The sequence below is a fragment of the Camellia sinensis genome, chromosome 15 (genome assembly GCF_055761805.1).
Source record: "Camellia sinensis isolate YWXY chromosome 15, ASM5576180v1, whole genome shotgun sequence".
Taxonomy (NCBI): domain Eukaryota; kingdom Viridiplantae; phylum Streptophyta; class Magnoliopsida; order Ericales; family Theaceae; genus Camellia; species Camellia sinensis.
The window spans coordinates 134,591,001-134,610,040 of NC_138975.1; the positions used below are offsets into that span (position 1 = coordinate 134,591,001).

Sequence of the window (19,040 nt, forward strand, 5' to 3'; positions counted from 1 at the left end):
GCCCAATCATCCCATGTTTGTTTTGACATTTTGGTTTAGGACTATTAATCCAATGGATAATTAATCCAACAAATTTGTAGGATTATTAGTAATGGGGTAGGAGTGGGATAATTAATACCACACTAATTTGATAGGATTATTAATACCTCACTATTAATATTGTGAATCAAACATGGTCTATATGTTTTGAAGTAGTTTGAATTCAACATTGCCTATAGGCTTGAACCTAAAACTTACATTAGCACTGTGTCTCTCAAGATTACTTGGGCTACAATTCAGGTAAAGGCTTTGATTTTATTTTCAAAAAGTTGAGCTTCTCTCCATTCTAAGGCCTAGTTTGGAAAGCTTAAATAAGTACACTTTTTGACTTTTTATGAAATATGGGTTGAGTTTGGGTTGGGTTTGAAGTGATGTGTTAGAGAGGTGATGTGACTTAAATAAGATGATGTGACTTAAATAGGATAGTGACTTTTTGACTTTTTGTCTTTTTTCAATTATGCCAAACTTGGCCTAAATATGAATCAGAGGGTCCAGATTTGTGAGGCCCACCAAGATTCAATTTCGATAATCTGAATTATTCATTATATTGGACCCTGTGTGTATATTATTTATAAAAAAAATTAAGTCCATTTGATATTTGTAACCTCTTTGTTTTATCGAGTCTGTCTCTAAAAAAATTAACGGTCAATGTATTTTTAAAAATAAATTATCTATTTTTTTGATATAAGTGAAATAAAACAAATGAGTTACAAATATCGGATCAAACTGATTTTTTTATGAATGATATACATGTAAGGCTCAACAAAATAAACCGTTTAAATCATGAAAATAGGACCCTTGTATGTCCATAGGGTCTAGACAGCACGCTCCAATTTAGACGATGGACCAAAAAAGCGCTGCTGCCCATTTTGAAGCCCGTATTGTTATTCGATCAATCGCTAAAAAAGATATTGCAAAACCATGAGGTGGTAGGAAAGTTCAATGGCTTGGTTGGTGAAATTAGAAGAGTATGACATTGGTAGGCAGTTACTGATTTCATAGCATAATTGACCAACCTAAAGAATGTGTCTCTTGAAATGGGAACAACTCTGGAGACTGAGGTCAAGTTTGGCAACACCAAAATAATTCATCTTTTTATCTTTTTATTTTTTTTCCATCACATCACCTCTCTACTTTTCTGCACTTCTTTTCGTAAAAAGACAAAAAATACACTTATTTAGGTCTTCCCAAACAACTCCTGAGAAGTCAGCTCAGTCATCCAACTGTGAACTTGTGAAATATAATTATATTTTATTTCTGTTTTACTTATATTTTCTCTCTTTATTTTTAAATCTTTCATTAAATTTTAAAAATATTTTGAAAGGGAAGAGAGCTTGTGAAAAGTGATAATATGTTTCCCCAAAAATGAAGTACTTTGCCAACATATATGTCTGTCGCACATCGTGCAAATGTAATTACAAAGTAAATATATGCTACTGATTTTTACAGACAATTATATGTAGCTAAGGGGTACAAATTACTCATCAGAGAACTTGTTTCTTATGTGCAGAAGGTAAAAATTAAGATTTACCATTGCCGAAAATAACTGAATAAAAAAGAACAAATAAATACATAAAAAATAACAACTGCAAATGCAAATGCAAGAGATGAATAACTAGAAAATATGTTGACTAAAAGGCTAAGTGGAAGAAAATATTTGAAATTGAGAAGTGATTGGTTTGGTTGTGCATGGGAAGAGGGCTTTCGCTGTCATCTTCTTTGCCTTCTTTGAGCTTATTCTGGATAAAGTCCACTACAGTATGCAGCCACGTCTCTTCCAATTACAAATTATTTTAGCTAGCTTTTTAATTTTCAGTTAAATAAAAATGTATTTTCAAAGAACAATTTTATAATTAAAATCAAAATTTCAAAACAGTGACGCTTCAAAGAAGGTTCAGCAGATATGATGGTAACTTCGTCTCGTGGTAATGATACTAAAATGGGGGGAAAAACTTTCGTGAGTTATCTGTACAAGTATTTACATGCATTCTCATCTGTATAATATTTTGTAGAAACGACGACCCCTTTCATTGATTAGAAGTAGGGCATTCAGAACTTCTTGTCTCGGTTTGGATCACCCTTGTGTTATACGATCCACATAAGCCACACTTGTGATATAACCAGTGGAAGCGTGCTGTGCCCTTCCGTTCACAGTCATTGCAGAGTATATCCTGGAATGCCACCGTATAATAAGTATAGATTGGTTTAGTTAAAATTAGTAACTCTCAAGGAAAAATGGAAATAGTAGGATTACAAATCAGCAAACCTTGATGAAACCTAATATCAGAGAGAGAAAGTGAAGGCAAAGTACCTGAAGACGATCCCTGTATTCCTCTGGAAGCTCCTCAGTAGCCAGCAAAGCATCAAGCATGCCAAAGTAAACCTGAGAAGCAAAATAATATTTAAATGATGACTGTAAACAAAAGATTTTTCTCTCAATAGTAAACAATCATTGATGAAGATTGGAACAAGTTGGTAGCATTGCTAATTACTGGAAGATTTTATGAGCAATGCCATGCTAACTTTTTCATGTTCAAAACCATATTGCTCATCGAACTTCACAGATCTTCAATTGGTCAACAATTTCAGTATGCATCTCCAAAACAATATATAAATAAGAAAAACACATTTGGAACATTACAAAACATATCCATTATCTAACTCAAAAAAACAAAACAAAAGAGCTAAAAAATTTCGTACCGCCATATCTCCCATAGATTTGCTACATATTGGGCAGATGTAGTTTCTGCAAGCATATGCCTAACAGATCAAGAAAGACAATGTTTATAAGCATTCCCTCAAAACTTCTTCATGCAATTAAAGAGGAAAGATATGCAAGAATAAGAAAAAGTAGAACTCAGATGATCAAAGATTATGAAGAATAGAGACCTGAAAACATGCTGAATGCATGTAATGGCCACAAGGTAGACCCCTAACTGTTGCACTTGATGTAAACAAGAACTCGCAGCAGATGGGGCAGTTTGTTTCTAAACTTTTCTCCAGACATTTGTGGTTCACTAACTTCAAGGACAGACAACAATTACATTTCATGCAATGAAAAAAATCGACACCAAGACCCCTTCCAAGCCGGCATAAATTGCAATACGGGCAATGATATACAGTCCTGAAGGAAAAAAATAATCATTATAAGATCAGGAATTATCTAATATTATCCTGAAAAAAAATAGAGCACAGTAGCAAACATTTACAAGGCTAGGTGAAATGGAAAAAAACCAAATAAAATTAAATGTAAGACAGTGTGCTCCATTAATTATCAGTGCAAATATGCATGTTTGAAATGACACATTGATGTCCCAAGCAGGGTGTAATTATCATTGAAGCAGAGCAGATCGGGTTTTCACACATCCATATAAGCAACATCTAAAATGCAAAACAATTATTCTAAGTTCTATTAAGTTAGTAAAGAGAACATGAGTTATCTACCTGCCAAATTTTTCTCAAGTAAAAACGTCCAAATCTCTGTTATCAGAATCTTACGATTCGCGATTCGATTCACGATTCGATACGCAATTTTTGTAAAATCGATACGAATATATGAGTGAATCTATTTTGGAAGTGAATCTCTAGTGAATCGCACGATTCACAATCGATTCACGATTCGATTCACTTTTTACGATTCATGCAATTTTTAAAATTATTGTGTTCAACATATTTTCGACTCATTTTTTTCATCTTTTTAGTGAAAATGACATAATACAACTTCTAATAACATTTAATACCAAAATAATCAACATATATATATGATTTGTTGTTATTTTAGTGATCATGGAGTTTTTTATAAGATCCAATCAGATTCAGTCAGACCTAACATATTTTTAACATTTCTTCTCATTTTTTTCCTCTTCAAAAAATTGTAATATATCTTCTAAAGATGTTTAAGATTAAAGTTATACTATGAATAATCTATTATTATTTTATTAAATTGAATAATACATATGTGAGGTCAGTTATACCTTTTAAAATGTTTTAGGCTTTAACATAAAATATCCTAAATAATCCTTTCTTATTATTTGCTCACTTTTACTTAGAAAAATATATGTGCTTATTATCCAAATATCAATATCATTGTTAACTATTGTTACTTTAGAAATTAATAGTTTGTCTATTTGATTTTTATCTTTATTAAGAATGGTTGATAAAAAATATCTAAAAAAAAAAAAGGTAAGATTGTGATTTTACATAAGAATCTTTGTTAACTTCTTACCTATTAAATTACGTGATTATCTTTCAAAATAACAATTTTGTTGATTTAAGTCTAACTATTTTATATTCATAAGATATATTTAACATCTAAATGTGTAGATATATATTTTTAAGTAATTTAGAAAAAGTGACCGAATCTTTACGATTCACGATTCGATTCGATTCGCGATTCGGTACGAGGCCATTTCGATTCACGATACGAATCTCGATTTGACAACTATGGTCCAAATGCTTTTAGATGATCAGAACAAAGTCCAGTGAATTCTAGTATTTACTGTTCTTATGTAAGCATATCATGCATGTAGAATGATGCTGGAAGTGAAGCACATCTTTTAAAGATACACATTATGAATCATATCTGGATATTGAATCATGTATTAATTTTCCTATTTTCTGAATTGTGTATCATATCATGTATCGTAATATTGTTTAACATCTTTAGAAATAAATCATTAACATTACAAAAGTAAGATTCCTAGAATTAAAGATACGAAGCATCAATACTTGAGGCATATATAAAATGTAGAGTAGAGATAAAAATACATATAACAAAATATATACCATTTTAGTATGGTATTATATCATTGAATCATATTTATGCTCAGATTGCTTCCTTAAAAATTATATAATACATTGTCCATATTCTCTTAAATCACCATTGATGACGTTTTAATTTTTAATTTACAACTTTTATGTTGTCAAATACTCTCTTCCATAGTAGAAAGTTTTATCCAATGTAATTGGGTAAAATAAGATAGTTAATAACAGACAAGTAGATACCTATATTTAAGTTTAGCAGAACATAGAAATAGTACCCTTCTCATCTTAAGCTATATTTTATGGACTTAAATATGGGTGTCAGGTGCCGATATGTGATCCACCCAAAAAAAGGTGCAGATATGTGTTATTTTCTACGGTAAAATGCTATTCACAAGGTACTACGGAGTATTTCATGCATAATATGCATAATCTCATGGTAAAATTAAACTACTAAATATGCTTTCTAGGTGACATTTAATTATTGATGGTAAAAAAAACCATAATAAACAGCAGAAATTTGTATTTGTGATAAACAAATATCTGCTACCCTTTGAGGCTCCTATGAATTCAGTTTCCACATGGAACATAATTGTGAGAGTTCAAGCTGGATCTAGATCAAAGGAAATAATAATCTTAATATTCTTCAGCATCTCGACCATTATCAACATGAAAGAACAAGTTGGACTGTTATTAAGTATGTCGTCATCTACATCAGCCAAGCATCAACAACAGTCCAACCACTGCTTTTAGAAAGATTCATTAAGGAATATAAATATTTTATATATGATCTAGATTAATTGCAAGAAAGATTCAACATTAGAAAATTCTTATAAAAACAAAATGAGATCTAAAAGATCTTTTTCCTAAAAGCACTGTAAATCTATGGCACTAGAAGTCTCTGTGTGATTGTATATAGATGTGCAGCTTAATGAGTTCAAAATCAATGTATCACAACAAACAAAGAAGATAATAAAAACACCAATCGAATCCTGAACAATTGAAGAACTTATGTACTTGATATTCTAATTAGCTTGTCTACCTCTCATCATCAAAAAACTTGCATATATGGCAATAGTACTTTGCCATTAAAAGGTCATTGCATGAAGGTGTCGTGCAAATAGGTCCTACTGCTTGAATTTTCAGGCAGCACATACACATCATTTCTGCTGTTGCTTTCCTGCAAAGATTAAATAAAAAAATTATGTAAATGGAAGCCTGACCTGAAATTTATGCACATAATCAGAAAATTACCTATCCATTGAGTGGTCACTGACTTTGTCATGGCAGAACCTGCAAGTAAACAACTTCCCACAGCAAGCAGCTAGAAGTTTACAGTTTCTCTTATAATGTTCGCACCCAAAGACTAGTTTCTCTGGATCTCGAAATGATGGTGAGCATCCTGGTATACCTTCACCATTTGAAGTTTCACCTTCCACTGCTTGAGTTGACTTCTGCTGAGCAGCTATCCAGCGACTAAAACAAACCAAGAAACTGGTTACGCAGGACTCTCAACCAGGAAAAGAAAGCATCATTATAAAGTTCATAACCGACTAACCATATAAATATAAACATATGAGCTAATTAAAAGGGCTTTAGTCCAAATTATAGCAGTAACTGTAACTGGCTCAAACCTAGTCATAAGATTTTGAACAAGGTATGCTTTTCTCCTTGGATCAAGAGTTGAGTCACGATAAACCTTTCTAATCTCTGCCTCCAGTTCATTTTGATTCATGAGAAAAATATCTTTCCAGCCAGGCTTAAACATCTGATCACCCAAGTCCAAGTTTTTCCGAGAATCAATACCTATAAGTAATGTCGAATGCATTAATATAATTCAATCCAAGATGCTATCGATAAATGATAGACATGAAACACATTACAAGATCAAACCCCAGTAAATGAACATAGAACGATGCACTCATTAAACCATTAAATGAACAACACTATAAGCATAATGCAAACCTTTATAAGAACTACTACCTCCTGCTGTTTCGGGCGGTAAGGATGATTCTTTAGTTCCTTTCCAGAATTCATTAAGCCACTCATTAAACATTGTGTTTTTGGCTGCCTGCTTCCATGTGTCCATCATTTTATTCTGCTCATCCTGAGTAAGTGCAGATGTTACCCAAGGTAACATTGATTGGAGCACTTCAGCACCTGTAGTCCCAATAATCCGACCAACAATTTTGTCCTGCTCCTCCACAGAAAAATGTTTACCAAACAATGGCCACAGCTCAAGTTCTTCCCGGAAAACATGCTGATCTAGGCTGACTCTTATTGACTTGCACATGCCTTGAAGCTTTGTAGCTAGTTCACTGTACTTTCTCATACTATCACTACCATGGTCAGCAGCAAATTCGATGTTTCTTTTAATTAAATCCTCTATCATACGAGCCCCCTTCAAACCTTCATGAAGGTGTGAAAGGTCAGAAAGGGCAGAAGATATATCTTCAAATAATTTTTCTTCCTGCTTATGGTCCAGCATATATGAGTGACTAACATTGTGAAGTCCCTCTTTGGCTTCCAATGCCGGAAAAACTATTTCATCCTCAGCATTACTATGAGCTCTATATAAGCCCCAAAGCAAGCGAAATCTTCCAGAGAATTGCCGAAGGAATGTGTCATCACAGTTACTAAGTTTTCCAGATTCAACATCTAAGTACTCCAAATCTTTGCGTATGGCTTTGTGAAACTTAAAAATAGTATCAATTGGATGCACTGCTCGGCCAATGTCAGAAGAGCTATTATCTAATTCCCAGCAGAAAAGACTGGAATTAAGAGAAGGAGCAGAGGAGCTGAAGGATAAGGAACGCAAAGACTTTACAGTAGAAAGAGTACTCAATCCCAGATTATTACTGCTTACTCCCAAACCTGGGACACAGCAAGTCCGATCTCTACAAGATAGATTATCATCATTTACAGTCTCTGAAGGATCATGTACAGCATTGTTTTTGCAAGGCACTGAGATGTTTCGCTTGACTGGCCTTTCATCTTCATCTGTCTTGACTAAGAGTGGGCATGAACAGAATGATCGAACAAAATCTTCTTCAATGTCAGTGAACTTTTTCACAGGACAGCAACCAATTGCACTAGAAGACAAACATACACCCTGATGACGTCCTTTGCATGCCCAACCAGTAAAAAGTGTTACCAGAGCAGTATCTGATGCTGGAGCTGAATTACAGAATTACCACCAGTTAGCAAATAAAATAAAATAAGCATCACCACACTTGTTATACATTGATTGTCTTTTTGTAAAGAACTATACTGAATTGGTACAGAACCTGCCAAATACATGTTTCTAAGGAAATCCGTGGCTTCATCTTCAGTCAGCGATCCAACCAGCCATGGCAAGACACGTTCAATTAATTTCAACGGCATCACACACAGACTTTGATACAAAAGTTCCCGTTGTCTTTTGAAGCTGAAATGCTTTCGAGCAAGTGGAAGAACCTAAATGTGCAGAAAGCTTAGAAGGTGCCTCTCAGGATTGAAGCAGATGTTTGATGACCCAAGTTTCAAGTCATGCACCACTATACAAATTAACCATGGAGGGAATAGTCATAAAGCTTATTAATTTCATCTTCATCTGAGTACTTTCAGAAGTTATCACTTTCCCTCCCATGGAAACTTTGTTTCAAGTCATGCACGTCTAATTAAATTAACAGGAACCAGGTTTAGGGCATAACTTGATACTGGTCACCAAACATCTCCCCGAAAAGGATTATTGCAATATCAAGGAAAGCTCACCTGAACTTCCTCATCTTCGAAGTGTCTCTGTATGGTATCCATTATATGATCAGCATGTGAACACAATTTTGCATAAAATGCAGCAGCTGAAGAAGATTTGAATCCCTCACTCTGAATATTTTCAATCAGAGAACGAAATTGATTAAACTGGCGTTCTTCATCAGCGTGCTCCTGGAAGAAAGAGAGTTCTCCATCTACTGCAGGGAATATGACCTTGTCCTCAGCTATACTGTAAAAAAAACATGGCAAAATGGTCATTTTGATATTTAAAGTGGGAAAATGTTTCTAAAACAGTATTGGCAAAATCATCTCTAGTATTTTTACACCAGTACTTGTTGACAGATAATATATATATGGGTAAATTACACTTAGTAGCCCTACATTTCTACCAAAATTTCACTTAAGTCCCTTTACTTTCAATTGTAATAGTCAACCCTCTACACTTCAAGTCAAGTTGCAATTTCACCCTTCTGTCCATCTACCGTCAATGACGCTAATGAAAATTAAAAGTAGCGGGAGTAAAGTGACATTTTTAGTGAAAGTGTAAGGATTGAAGTGAGATTTTAGTAAAAGTGTAAGGGTGCTAACCAGATGAGAAAACTATCACGTATATTTCAGATGACAAGTTCCATCAACCATTTTAATGGCAAATGGATAGAAGGGTGACATTGCAACTCAACTTAAAGTGTAGGGTGTTGACTGTCACAATTGAAAGAGAAGGAACAAAAGTGAGATTTTGGTGGAAGTATAGGGATGATAAGTGTAATCAACCCTGTAAATATACACTCTTAGTGAACATAAGAAGATATATGCATGCACTGAGTGAACTTGGGAACATTTAGGATCACATGGTCATCATCTGAGTAATTCCCTCCAATACCATAGCAATAAAAAAATTCTAAACAAGTGTAGCCATAATTACTTCTATGTTAGACAATGATACTTCCTTCGTTGAATGACACTAACCACTGCAGTAGGCAGTAGCTATAAGGAGAATGAAATCTCTGTCCTCTCTTATGAAAATGTGCGAACAGAAAAAGGAACGCAGTATTTTGCATAAGCATAAAGATCCAATGGTCTAAAGAAGAGAGGGCTAATTATACCTGTGAAATATACAAACTTCAGCTATAAACTGGAGCCTTTCATTAAAGGTTGCTAAATTAGAAAAATCTCCAGAAAGTTGAATCTTCCTAGCTTCCTCTGCTATTTCATTCAACTCTCTTTTAATAACATTGTGCCAATGCAATATTTCATTGATAGGATGCACCCCAGATGTATCAGAACCATCACTATTTGACCTAAAAAATTTCCTCTTCCCAGTCTTGAAAGATTCACATGCACAATTTACTTTCCCTGTTTCACGGGTTATTTTGCCACTAGCACTAGAATTCATTAAACTCTGGATCTGAGGATCACCATCATCACTTCTAATTGTGTTACTGCTGTTCCTGCCTTCCATCCAGGTAAAGATAACCTTCAATAAATGACACTATCAGTCAGGTTCATGTATCCAAGAGAGAAAAAAGAAGACCAAGAAAATAAGTTAGGGTTCTGATGTACTGAGACCTCACCTGTTGAAGAAGCTTTTCTTTTGGGACTATCTTACGCAAGCACTTCAGCATATTCTGATACTCATCAGGTGAAATAGAAGATGAAAGCCAGGGAAGGAATTTTTTCATCATATTCACAGGAATGCTGCACAAGAACTGCCAAACTAATGATGCCTGCTCTTCAAATGTGAACTTCTCAATGAGCAAGGGAAAAACCTGCCATAATCAAAGGAAAACCAGAAGAACCAAAGACATTTTTGTTTAGTTAAGAATATCAAAAATAAATAAATGAAACATGTCTCAAAGCAAGCCAGGTTTCACAAACTTCTGTGTCAGTGCTAAGCTGAGCAGGAGGAAGGAAAAAAAAACCTTCTCAGTTCAGTAAGCAAGGGGTGAGGGAAAACATGTCATAATCAAAGAAAATCAAAACAATTCAAGACATTTTTGCTTTAGTTTAGAATATAAAAACCAAAAGATAAATAATAAGAAATATCTCAGAGGATAATGAGTTTCACAAACATTAAAGTCAATGGACTCATGGGCTTCACCACAGGCTTCCAAAGAAGATAATGCACCCCCATCCAATTAAGGGTTGCGCCATCAATATGTGAAGATACCACTGAATGAATTTTGTGAACTAAAACACATCTTCAGTAACATTATATGGATTATTGTGATTTTATAGTAAAAAAGACATCAGATACAAACTTCAGTACTCTCACCAAAATTGTACAACAAAAGCAAGTTCTTTGTGGTACAATATGGAAAACTGGTCAGACTAGGAAATAACAGAACCAAAAATATTGGTGGTTTCAATTCAATATGCATTTACACAAAAAAATGCATCTATCCAAGGAAAAAAAAATGCCATTACATAATGAATAGAAAAAACTAGTGTGGATGTATATTCCAATATCACAATCTCTCTCTAGCACAGCAGCACACATGTAGAGACACACACAAAGCCCTCATACCAGTATGAAACAGAGAGAAATCTCTTATGAAAAACAAGATAAGAACATCACTGCCTAATAATTGGGTGGAGCATACCTCCTGACCATCATTTAAATAGTGTTACTGTGTTACCTATATCTCGTCCGCAACTTGATTAGTGTTACCTATATTTTGTCCACAGCAATATATCAAGCAAAACTACCTAAGAGTGAACATTTTCGTTATTTATGATCAATTATTATAACGGCTGGGGAGATTGAAGCGGATGTGGTCCATAGAATTAAGACATGGTGGCTTAAGTGGAGGAATACATTTGGAGTACTGTGCAGTAAATGAGTACCCACTAAACTAAAAGGAAAGTTCTATAGGACGGCTATTAGACCAACGAAGTTGTATGATACGGAATGTTGGGCAATTAAGAAACAACATGCAGATAAGATAAGTAATGCTAAGGTGGATGTGTGGCAAGATTAGAAAATATAGAGTTAACAATGAGTATATTCATGAATAGGTAAGAGTAGTACCGATAGAAGATAAGTTGAGAGAGAATATATTGAGATGGTTTGGTCATATACAACGGAGACCAACAAAGGCAGTAGTGAAGAGATATAATACAGTGACAGTAGATAGATATGTTAGGGAAACAGGAAGGAGCAGGGGCAGGCCTAAATTGACATAGGGGGTGTTTGGCAAAGGCTTTTTTTGGCTTTTTGTGCTAAAATCCACAAAATGACAAAATAGATTAAAATAGCTAATAAGACAAGATGTCACAACAAACTCATAATTATTTCACTTTTTCTCTCACAAATATCACATCCAATTACAAAAAAAAATTCAACTATCTTCCCAAATACAAAAATTTTAGCCTACTAAAATAGCCAAAAACTAAAATAGCCTACTAAAATAGCAACTTCCCAAACACCCACATAAGCTAGTGTAGTAAATAGAGATATGAATCTCCTTAATTTGATTAACCAAATAGCCGTTGATAGAGTCGAGTGGAGAAGAAGGATTCATGAAACCGACCCCATTTGATGGGACTTAAGACTTGGTTTGCTTTGGTTTGCTTTAGCAGTATATCAAGCACCTGCATATATTCTCTCGCAGATGTCCAACAAAACAGTGTCATCCATTCAAGTCCCGTAGAATATAGTATAAGTATAATGTAGTTTTAAGAAGTGCCATGATAATAATATAAAGAAGAAAAGAATAGACACTTCAGAATCATCCACAAAATGAAGAGGATGACACAATAGAAAGCCATATGTAACTTAGTTATTTTTTCAAATATAAACATCAAACACACATGTTCAGGAAAAATGTACACCATGATTTAATGTCATTAGCCATTCTTCTATTAAGGTATATCACAATTGTAGTAAAAAGTATTGCCAGGAGATGGTTCAAAATACATGAGACAAGCAAAAGAAAAGGCACGCAATGAAATGCTACCTGCTCCTCTTCCTTTGACATGTGCTGGCTAATTGATGTCTGAAGGGCTCCTGTACATGAAGCCAACTCCCTTGCGAAACTTTCATCTCTCTGTCTATCAGAATTTAGCAGCTCAAATAGATGATCAAAAAGATCATTTTCTCCCTTGTGCTCTAAGGAGTATGCTTGTGCCACATTCTTCACGCGTATATCAAGAGCTGGAAATATGACCTGTAGTTGAAAATTTTCATGCTGTCAAGCCTTATGTAAACAGCAAAAAGACTGCTCCTGGAAACATTATAGCAAAGATAAAATGAAGCAAATGATCTGTGTTATAAAAAAACTGGTCTCCACTCCCCATCAACAATCTCATTAGTAAAGATGACCGACCATACACAGGAAAATCAAATTAAGAAAACTACATTTTGTGTACGCATCAGAATTTGATCATAAAGACACTGAAGAACAATTTGAAAACATATAAGGCCTCGTTTGGAAACATGCTATTTTAGTAACTTTTTGACTTTTTACGAAAAGATGTACAGAAAAGTAGAGAGAGTGATGTGACAACTTATAGTGACTTTTTGGCTAGAATGTATAGCTGACAAATGAGGCCTTATTCTACGCATGTAATAGTTCGCAGCTATTGATCATACAAATGCTTCATATGAGCTATAATTTGTGCATTATTTTTAAATTTGAATGTGGGTTCCCTCAAATGTTGTGTCTATTTCAATAGTTAACTGTTTGTCTAGAACAATTAATAATTGGGTCTCTTTGAATATCCAAATAGGTAAAAGAAAAAAGAAAAAAAATAAACGGAAGTTAATAGTTGTTTGGTACAATTTTTGGAAATGAGTTCTCTTAAGTTTAGGAAAGATAGAATTAGAAATATATATTCATAAAATGGTAAGAGTAGTATCTATTGAAGATAAATTGAGAAAGAACAGATTAAAATGATTTGATAGTATATAATGAAGACTTATAGATGTAACAGTAAGGAAGAGTGATAAGATCACCATAGGCATAAATAGATATGTTATGGGGAGGAGAAGACCTAAGCTAACATGTGATGTAGTAGTGAAAAAATATATGAATTTATTTTATTTAATTGAGCATATAGCTCTTGATAGAACGCAATGGAGAAATTGGATTCACGTAGCCGACTCTATTTAATGAAGACACAAGGCTTAGCTAGGTTTGGTAGTTCTCTAAGCGTGTTTTCTTAGAGGCAATGAAATATTTGTACTAGATTTTAGTATTTCCAACTAGAAAAAATAGAACACAAAATAGGTCATCATTCTAGTGTTCTCAAACTACAGGTGTTTTTGGCTACCTTTTGAAAACAAATTCAAGAAGAGAGAACTAGACAATTTTTTCCCTTTATCTTTTGATTTTTTGTATCTCTTAGAATAAACTTTTGTAGAATCTTTCCAAACATACCCTCAAATTCCATTCTTTTTTCAGTTGCATCTCAACAAATGGAATGATTTTATCAAACGCCAATTTACTAAATGGAATCCATCATTGACTCAACATATTATTTTACATAAAAGTGTTGTACTCTTCTTATTGATTAAACGTTTTCCCTGCCTATCTAGGTTTCATTTATATCACTCAGTTCTCTCACAAGACTTTTGTTTAGAGCGAAAGTTAAACCTGCAGAAGCTCCAAGTGGTCCAAGGTTTCATATATGTCACTCGTTCTCTCATAATTTCTCTTTGGGACCTTTTGTTTAGAGTGAAAGTTAAAACTACAAAAGTTCCTAGCCGCATTGATTTATAAGGGGGTTACATATTTGAGCATTTGGTAAGATTTCTAACAATACAGAGAATTGACTCATCCCCAACATGCCTGCTCTGGGTTATAAGCTTTTAGAACAGACTTATGGTATTCAAATCATTTTTAGGGTTGGTTTGGAATGTTCTAAAAAATTACACTTTTTGACTTATTGGCTTATATGGGTTGGGTTTGATGTGATGCATTAGAGAGGTAATGTGATTTAAATAAGATGATGTGACTTAAATAGGATAGTAACTTTTTGACTTTTTGTATTATTTAGTTTATGCCAAACCAACCCTTAGTATGCCTAGTTAAATACAAAAATTATATTCACTAAATAGAAGTAAGAAGACTGTGTAAATATGAAAATATCTCATGTCAACTATGACCAAACAAGCACCTCTCCATTACCAAAATGATACACTTACCACAAAATTGACTGTTAATTCCAACAGTCCATTAACATAAGTCGGATAAGAAAATTATTATATCAAATATTGATTGTAAATTTTAACTCATCATCAAATCCTTTTAGCAGCTTTGAGTCTCAACAGAATCACTTAAAAGTAAATGTCACAAAAATAAAATAAAAAATCAAATCATACTAATGCTCGGTGCAGGGATCTAATGCTTGGGAGACCTATCATATAGTAGGTCCCATATGCATTCTACTGATATGGCTCCATTCACATTATTCAAGCTTGGTGCTAAAGTTCATTCATCATATTGCAACTAGAAGTGCCCATGTTTAGTCATACCGGCACGGGCCGCAACTGTCACATAAACCACCAGGTCCACTACAAATGGGGTGAACCGTGACACTTGCACCGGTGGTTTGTCTAAACTGCCGCTAATTACTGCAAGTTTCAAAGAACTTTGCTTAAACTCATACCGATCATGATCTGCAAAAACTGCACCCAATGGCATCATTTTGACATTTCTGTGCAGTGTTGTGAAGGTTCAATGAAATACCAGTAAGAGCAATCATGACAACTGCTTACTATGCAAAAGAATTAACAACACTTTTGATGTTTTATGTGTGGCAGTTAGTTAAAACCACCAGTAATTCTAATTAATGCTGCTTCCAATAAATTGTCGTTAAACCCATATACAAAAAAATGTCGGTTATTGAGGATTCCAATTTTGGAAGCAGGCTACCACTACTGATAAATTATTTTTACCATTCTTCTTCGAGAACAAAAGTCTCAAGGATTCTCTCTCCACGAATGCAAACAAAAGATCATGACTGTCAAAATGGATGTTGCGGAAACTTTGTTGAAGATCGTCCAAAAAATTAGGAATCCATCCAAATGCCGCAGTTATTACCAACCCCTATATAAAAGATCTTAGTAAAGGCGTAACTTCGGCAAGAGACAAAGGCTTTAAAGAGTCCATGAATCACGTGGATAGAATGCCGTGCACAAAAACAAATTGATAAGAATAAATCAAGAAACAACATCATACACATCGAATCGATGATGGGATCTCGTTGACTCCAAAACTGGAAACCGACGTAAAACCAAATCATTAGTACAAGTAGTTTTGGCAAGGAAGTGATGGAATTTTAACTTCTTCATTTCACTTTATTCTATTTCATTCCTTAGAGCATAAAGAAGGCAATAACCAACTATCATCATACATATAATAATTAACAAACATCATCTTACACTGTGTTTGGTTAGAAGATTTGGAAAGAGATTTGGAAAGGGAAAGAAAAAAAGGTAAGTGAAATGAAAATAAAATATGCCTACATTTCACCTAGTTTCATATACCTTTTCCCTTTCTATTTTCAAATCCCTCCCCAAATTCTCCATCCAAACAGAGCATTAGAGAATTAGGTAACCTTATGACAATTCATCAGCAATGCAAAACTAGAACAAAAAAATTCAGCAATCACGCTGAAAATTTTATGACACATAAATAAATATGTTCTTTTTGTATTTTGTACATAGATATACAAAAGTAAACGTCTGAAACAGCAAATTAGCACATTCAATGTTAATATACTTGTGAATATCACAAATTATTGTAAATACGGCAGCACAAATAACAAAACAGTAACGAAACAAAATCTACAAAACGAAATGAAGTAAGCTAGGGTAAATTAAAGATTAATTTAGTACAGTAATCAAATTATACGGATTTGAAACACTTTCGTTCAAAAAATAAGGAAAATGGAAAATTCAAAGGCGGACCTCATCTTCAGCATTGGAGTGGTGCTTGTAAATTGACCTAACCAAATGGTACCGCTCGACCAAGGGCTGTATATCTGCTAATTGGCCAGTCGCTAAGGCCATGGCCGATCGCTGAAGCTTGTCGAGCTCCAACCTTATGGCCTTGTGAAAGTAGAGAAATATTAGAATTGGAGATTTCAGCACCGAATCGTCCAAACACGCCTTTGACGACGACGAATCTACCGGATTCACCGCCCCGGACAACACCGCCACTCCTCCTCCTCCGTCTCGCCCCAACAATGGCGTCCCCATTTTCCTTTCCGCGATTCACAAACCCTACCTCCTCCTCAGCTCCACAAAATTCCTTCTCTCTTTCTCTCTCTACAGAAATTTCTCTTTTCTCTCTCTAAAACTCTGGTTTTGTGACTCAAACAGATTAACCTTTCTCGCTGTGTCTATTTCTCTCTCTAGAACTCTGGTTTTCATAGCTGTGAAACATGAGCCTTTCTCTCTCTATATTGTTGTTAGGCGGAGAGAGAGAAAGAGAAGCTTCTGGATGGACACATACATACATAGAGCTAGAGAGATATGCATATACATATATATACATACAAGCTAGTCCATGTGTAGGTGTTGATTTGATGATTCTCTTTCTACAAACAACGGATGAGAAGAAGAGGTCTCTGAGTATCGGTGGGTGGGCTTGATAAGAGAGAGAGAGAGAGAGAGAGAGAGAAGGAAGTAGGGGCGTTGTTTGTTAGCCTTTATAGTTGACCGGAATTCGACGTGGCAAAGATCTGCCACGTCGAAACGATTTCTGGATGAGATCAGCAGCAGCGACGACCAATTGCAAATTTTTAGCGTAATAGTCAGCGGTTCGAGGCACGTGTGAGTTGGCCCGTAAGGGCTTGAAACACGTGTGGTCCAACATTACTGATTTTAATTTAATTTACCGTAAAATATATTTACACTCACCTCTCTAAACATTTTAATCACATAAATATTTAAAACATTTTTTTATAAGTAATTGTAATTCTTTAGTTGTATAAATGAAAAAGTGATATTATCTGCTTACTATTAAAATATATATTTATTCTTGTTATTTTAGTATCTATGCACTATATGTATTAATTTCAGTCATTTTAACTATACTAAAAGAAAATTTTGTGTAATTATGTTTAAAATGTGAAACTATTTATGTTTTTTTCAAATTTCAAAGAAAACCTCCCCATAAATTATTCCCAATTGGTCTTGCATGAGTTAGCTATTTTGGTTTTTGGTATAGAATGAGAAATAGTTAGGCCCCGTTTGTTAACGTTTTTAGTTTTGAATTTTTAGTTTACAAAAAATAAGTAACATGCTTTTTATTTATTTTTGTAAAAAAAATAAAATAGAAAATTTGTTTGGTGTATAAATTTTTTTTGAAAACAAATAAAAATAAAAATAAAAAGAGAAATATATTTAATGAGTTATTGAAGTTGGTAGCCGAAGATGGGGTGAATGGATGTGGTGCTCAGTAGTGACGGGTGGCTGGAGGTGTCTGCTGAAGTTAGTGGTCGGATATCATCGAAAGTCATGAGATGGCCTAAAGGATGCCAAAAGGTAACTGAAGATTACAACGGTGACCGCCAACCCAACGAAGAGTTGCCGAAGGTTGGCCAGAGCTGCTGTCCACCGATGGTGGGTGGTGGTGGTGGTTAGTGGCCAATAGTGGTGGCAACAGCGATGAGTGGTGTCCGAAGGTGGTAGATAGAAGAGAAAAAAAGTGAAAAACTTGTCTTAAAAATAAGTAAAAATACATTTTTGTGTTTTTAAAATTCTTAAAATTTTGAAATCAATTTTTTTTTTTTAACGAAAATATCAAACAAATTTTTTTTTTATTTTTTTTAAAAACAAAAACAAAAACATTAACAAATGAGATTTTGGGCCAAACCAAACACACAAGTGGGTTCTCTACCTCAAAATGATAGATTTGTTTGGGTGGAAATTAAACAACAAACTTCTGAAATACTACTCCTAATTAAAAGTTATTTAGTGGAAACTAGACAGTTGTTCTATTGGTTATGAAGAAAGCACTTATGGGTTTATATCATATGTCCTATTTATGTTTAGATTTGAGTATAAAATTAAAAAAAATTATAAATCAGTCCGGCCCAAATCAGATCTCACGGTTTTGTCTGGTTTTCTCAATGCACGATTCAGTTGTGAATTTTGAAACAGGTGAATCGTACTTCACGGTTCGATCCATGATTTTATAGTTACGAATCCAGTTGGAACCGAATTGGACCGTTTGAATTATATATAATTTGTTACCGAATGTAAATACTAAAATATTTTATTAATATTAAATGTATATATATAAATTATAACTCCTTACTATTATAAGTATATTTTTGTATGGTGATAGAAACAATCATGTAAACAATTCTTTAGTTGTGAATAATATTTTGTGATCATATTGTAAATAATGATAATATTTTTAAAAAAAAATATTTCGTCCACTGAAATAGAGGGAGCTCGACTCTGTTCGAATGATGTGGCTGGATGACTGGCCATAGTTGTCAACCCATTGTCAACTAGTGTGTCAACTGGCATC

At 34.1% G+C, this 19,040-nt stretch overlaps 1 protein-coding gene across 2 annotated transcripts; it reads right to left on the reverse strand.

Annotated features, from left to right (window-relative positions):
* Positions 1-1,870: 1,870 nt before the first annotated feature.
* On the reverse strand, positions 1,871-17,268 carry LOC114311804 (zinc finger protein BRUTUS). 2 transcript variants are annotated; one of them, XM_028257968.2, is made up of 14 exons: positions 16,466-17,268; positions 12,510-12,719; positions 10,125-10,319; positions 9,657-10,027; positions 8,554-8,782; positions 8,088-8,256; positions 6,766-7,977; positions 6,435-6,606; positions 6,055-6,276; positions 5,843-5,980; positions 2,929-3,163; positions 2,740-2,799; positions 2,351-2,422; positions 1,871-2,210 (listed from the first exon to the last, which is right to left on the reverse strand). In XM_028257968.2, the coding sequence occupies exons 1-14, from the start codon at positions 16,754-16,756 to the stop codon at positions 2,067-2,069; spliced, it is 3,720 nt and encodes a 1,239-aa protein (XP_028113769.2). In that variant the 5' UTR covers positions 16,757-17,268; the 3' UTR covers positions 1,871-2,066. The 2 variants fall into 2 exon arrangements, with proteins under 2 accessions (XP_028113769.2, XP_028113770.2); XM_028257969.2 differs by having other exon boundaries at positions 6,784-7,977; positions 16,466-17,267.
* Between the last annotated feature and the right edge of the window lie 1,772 nt (positions 17,269-19,040).

What these genes read in the sequence shown, in the direction of transcription:
- LOC114311804 (XM_028257968.2), bottom strand. Translation starts at nt 16,756, where the DNA reads ATGGGGACGCCATTGTTGGGGCGAGACGGAGGAGGAGGAGTGGCGGTG. An exon ending in GTTCAAAATCTTATGACTAG is followed by an intron (nt 6,277 to 6,434) that starts GTTTGAGCCAGT and finishes GGTTTGTTTTAG; the next exon opens with TCGCTGGATAGCTGCTCAGC. An exon ending in AATACAGGGATCGTCTTCAG is followed by an intron (nt 2,211 to 2,350) that starts GTACTTTGCCTT and finishes GTGGCATTCCAG; the next exon opens with GATATACTCTGCAATGACTG.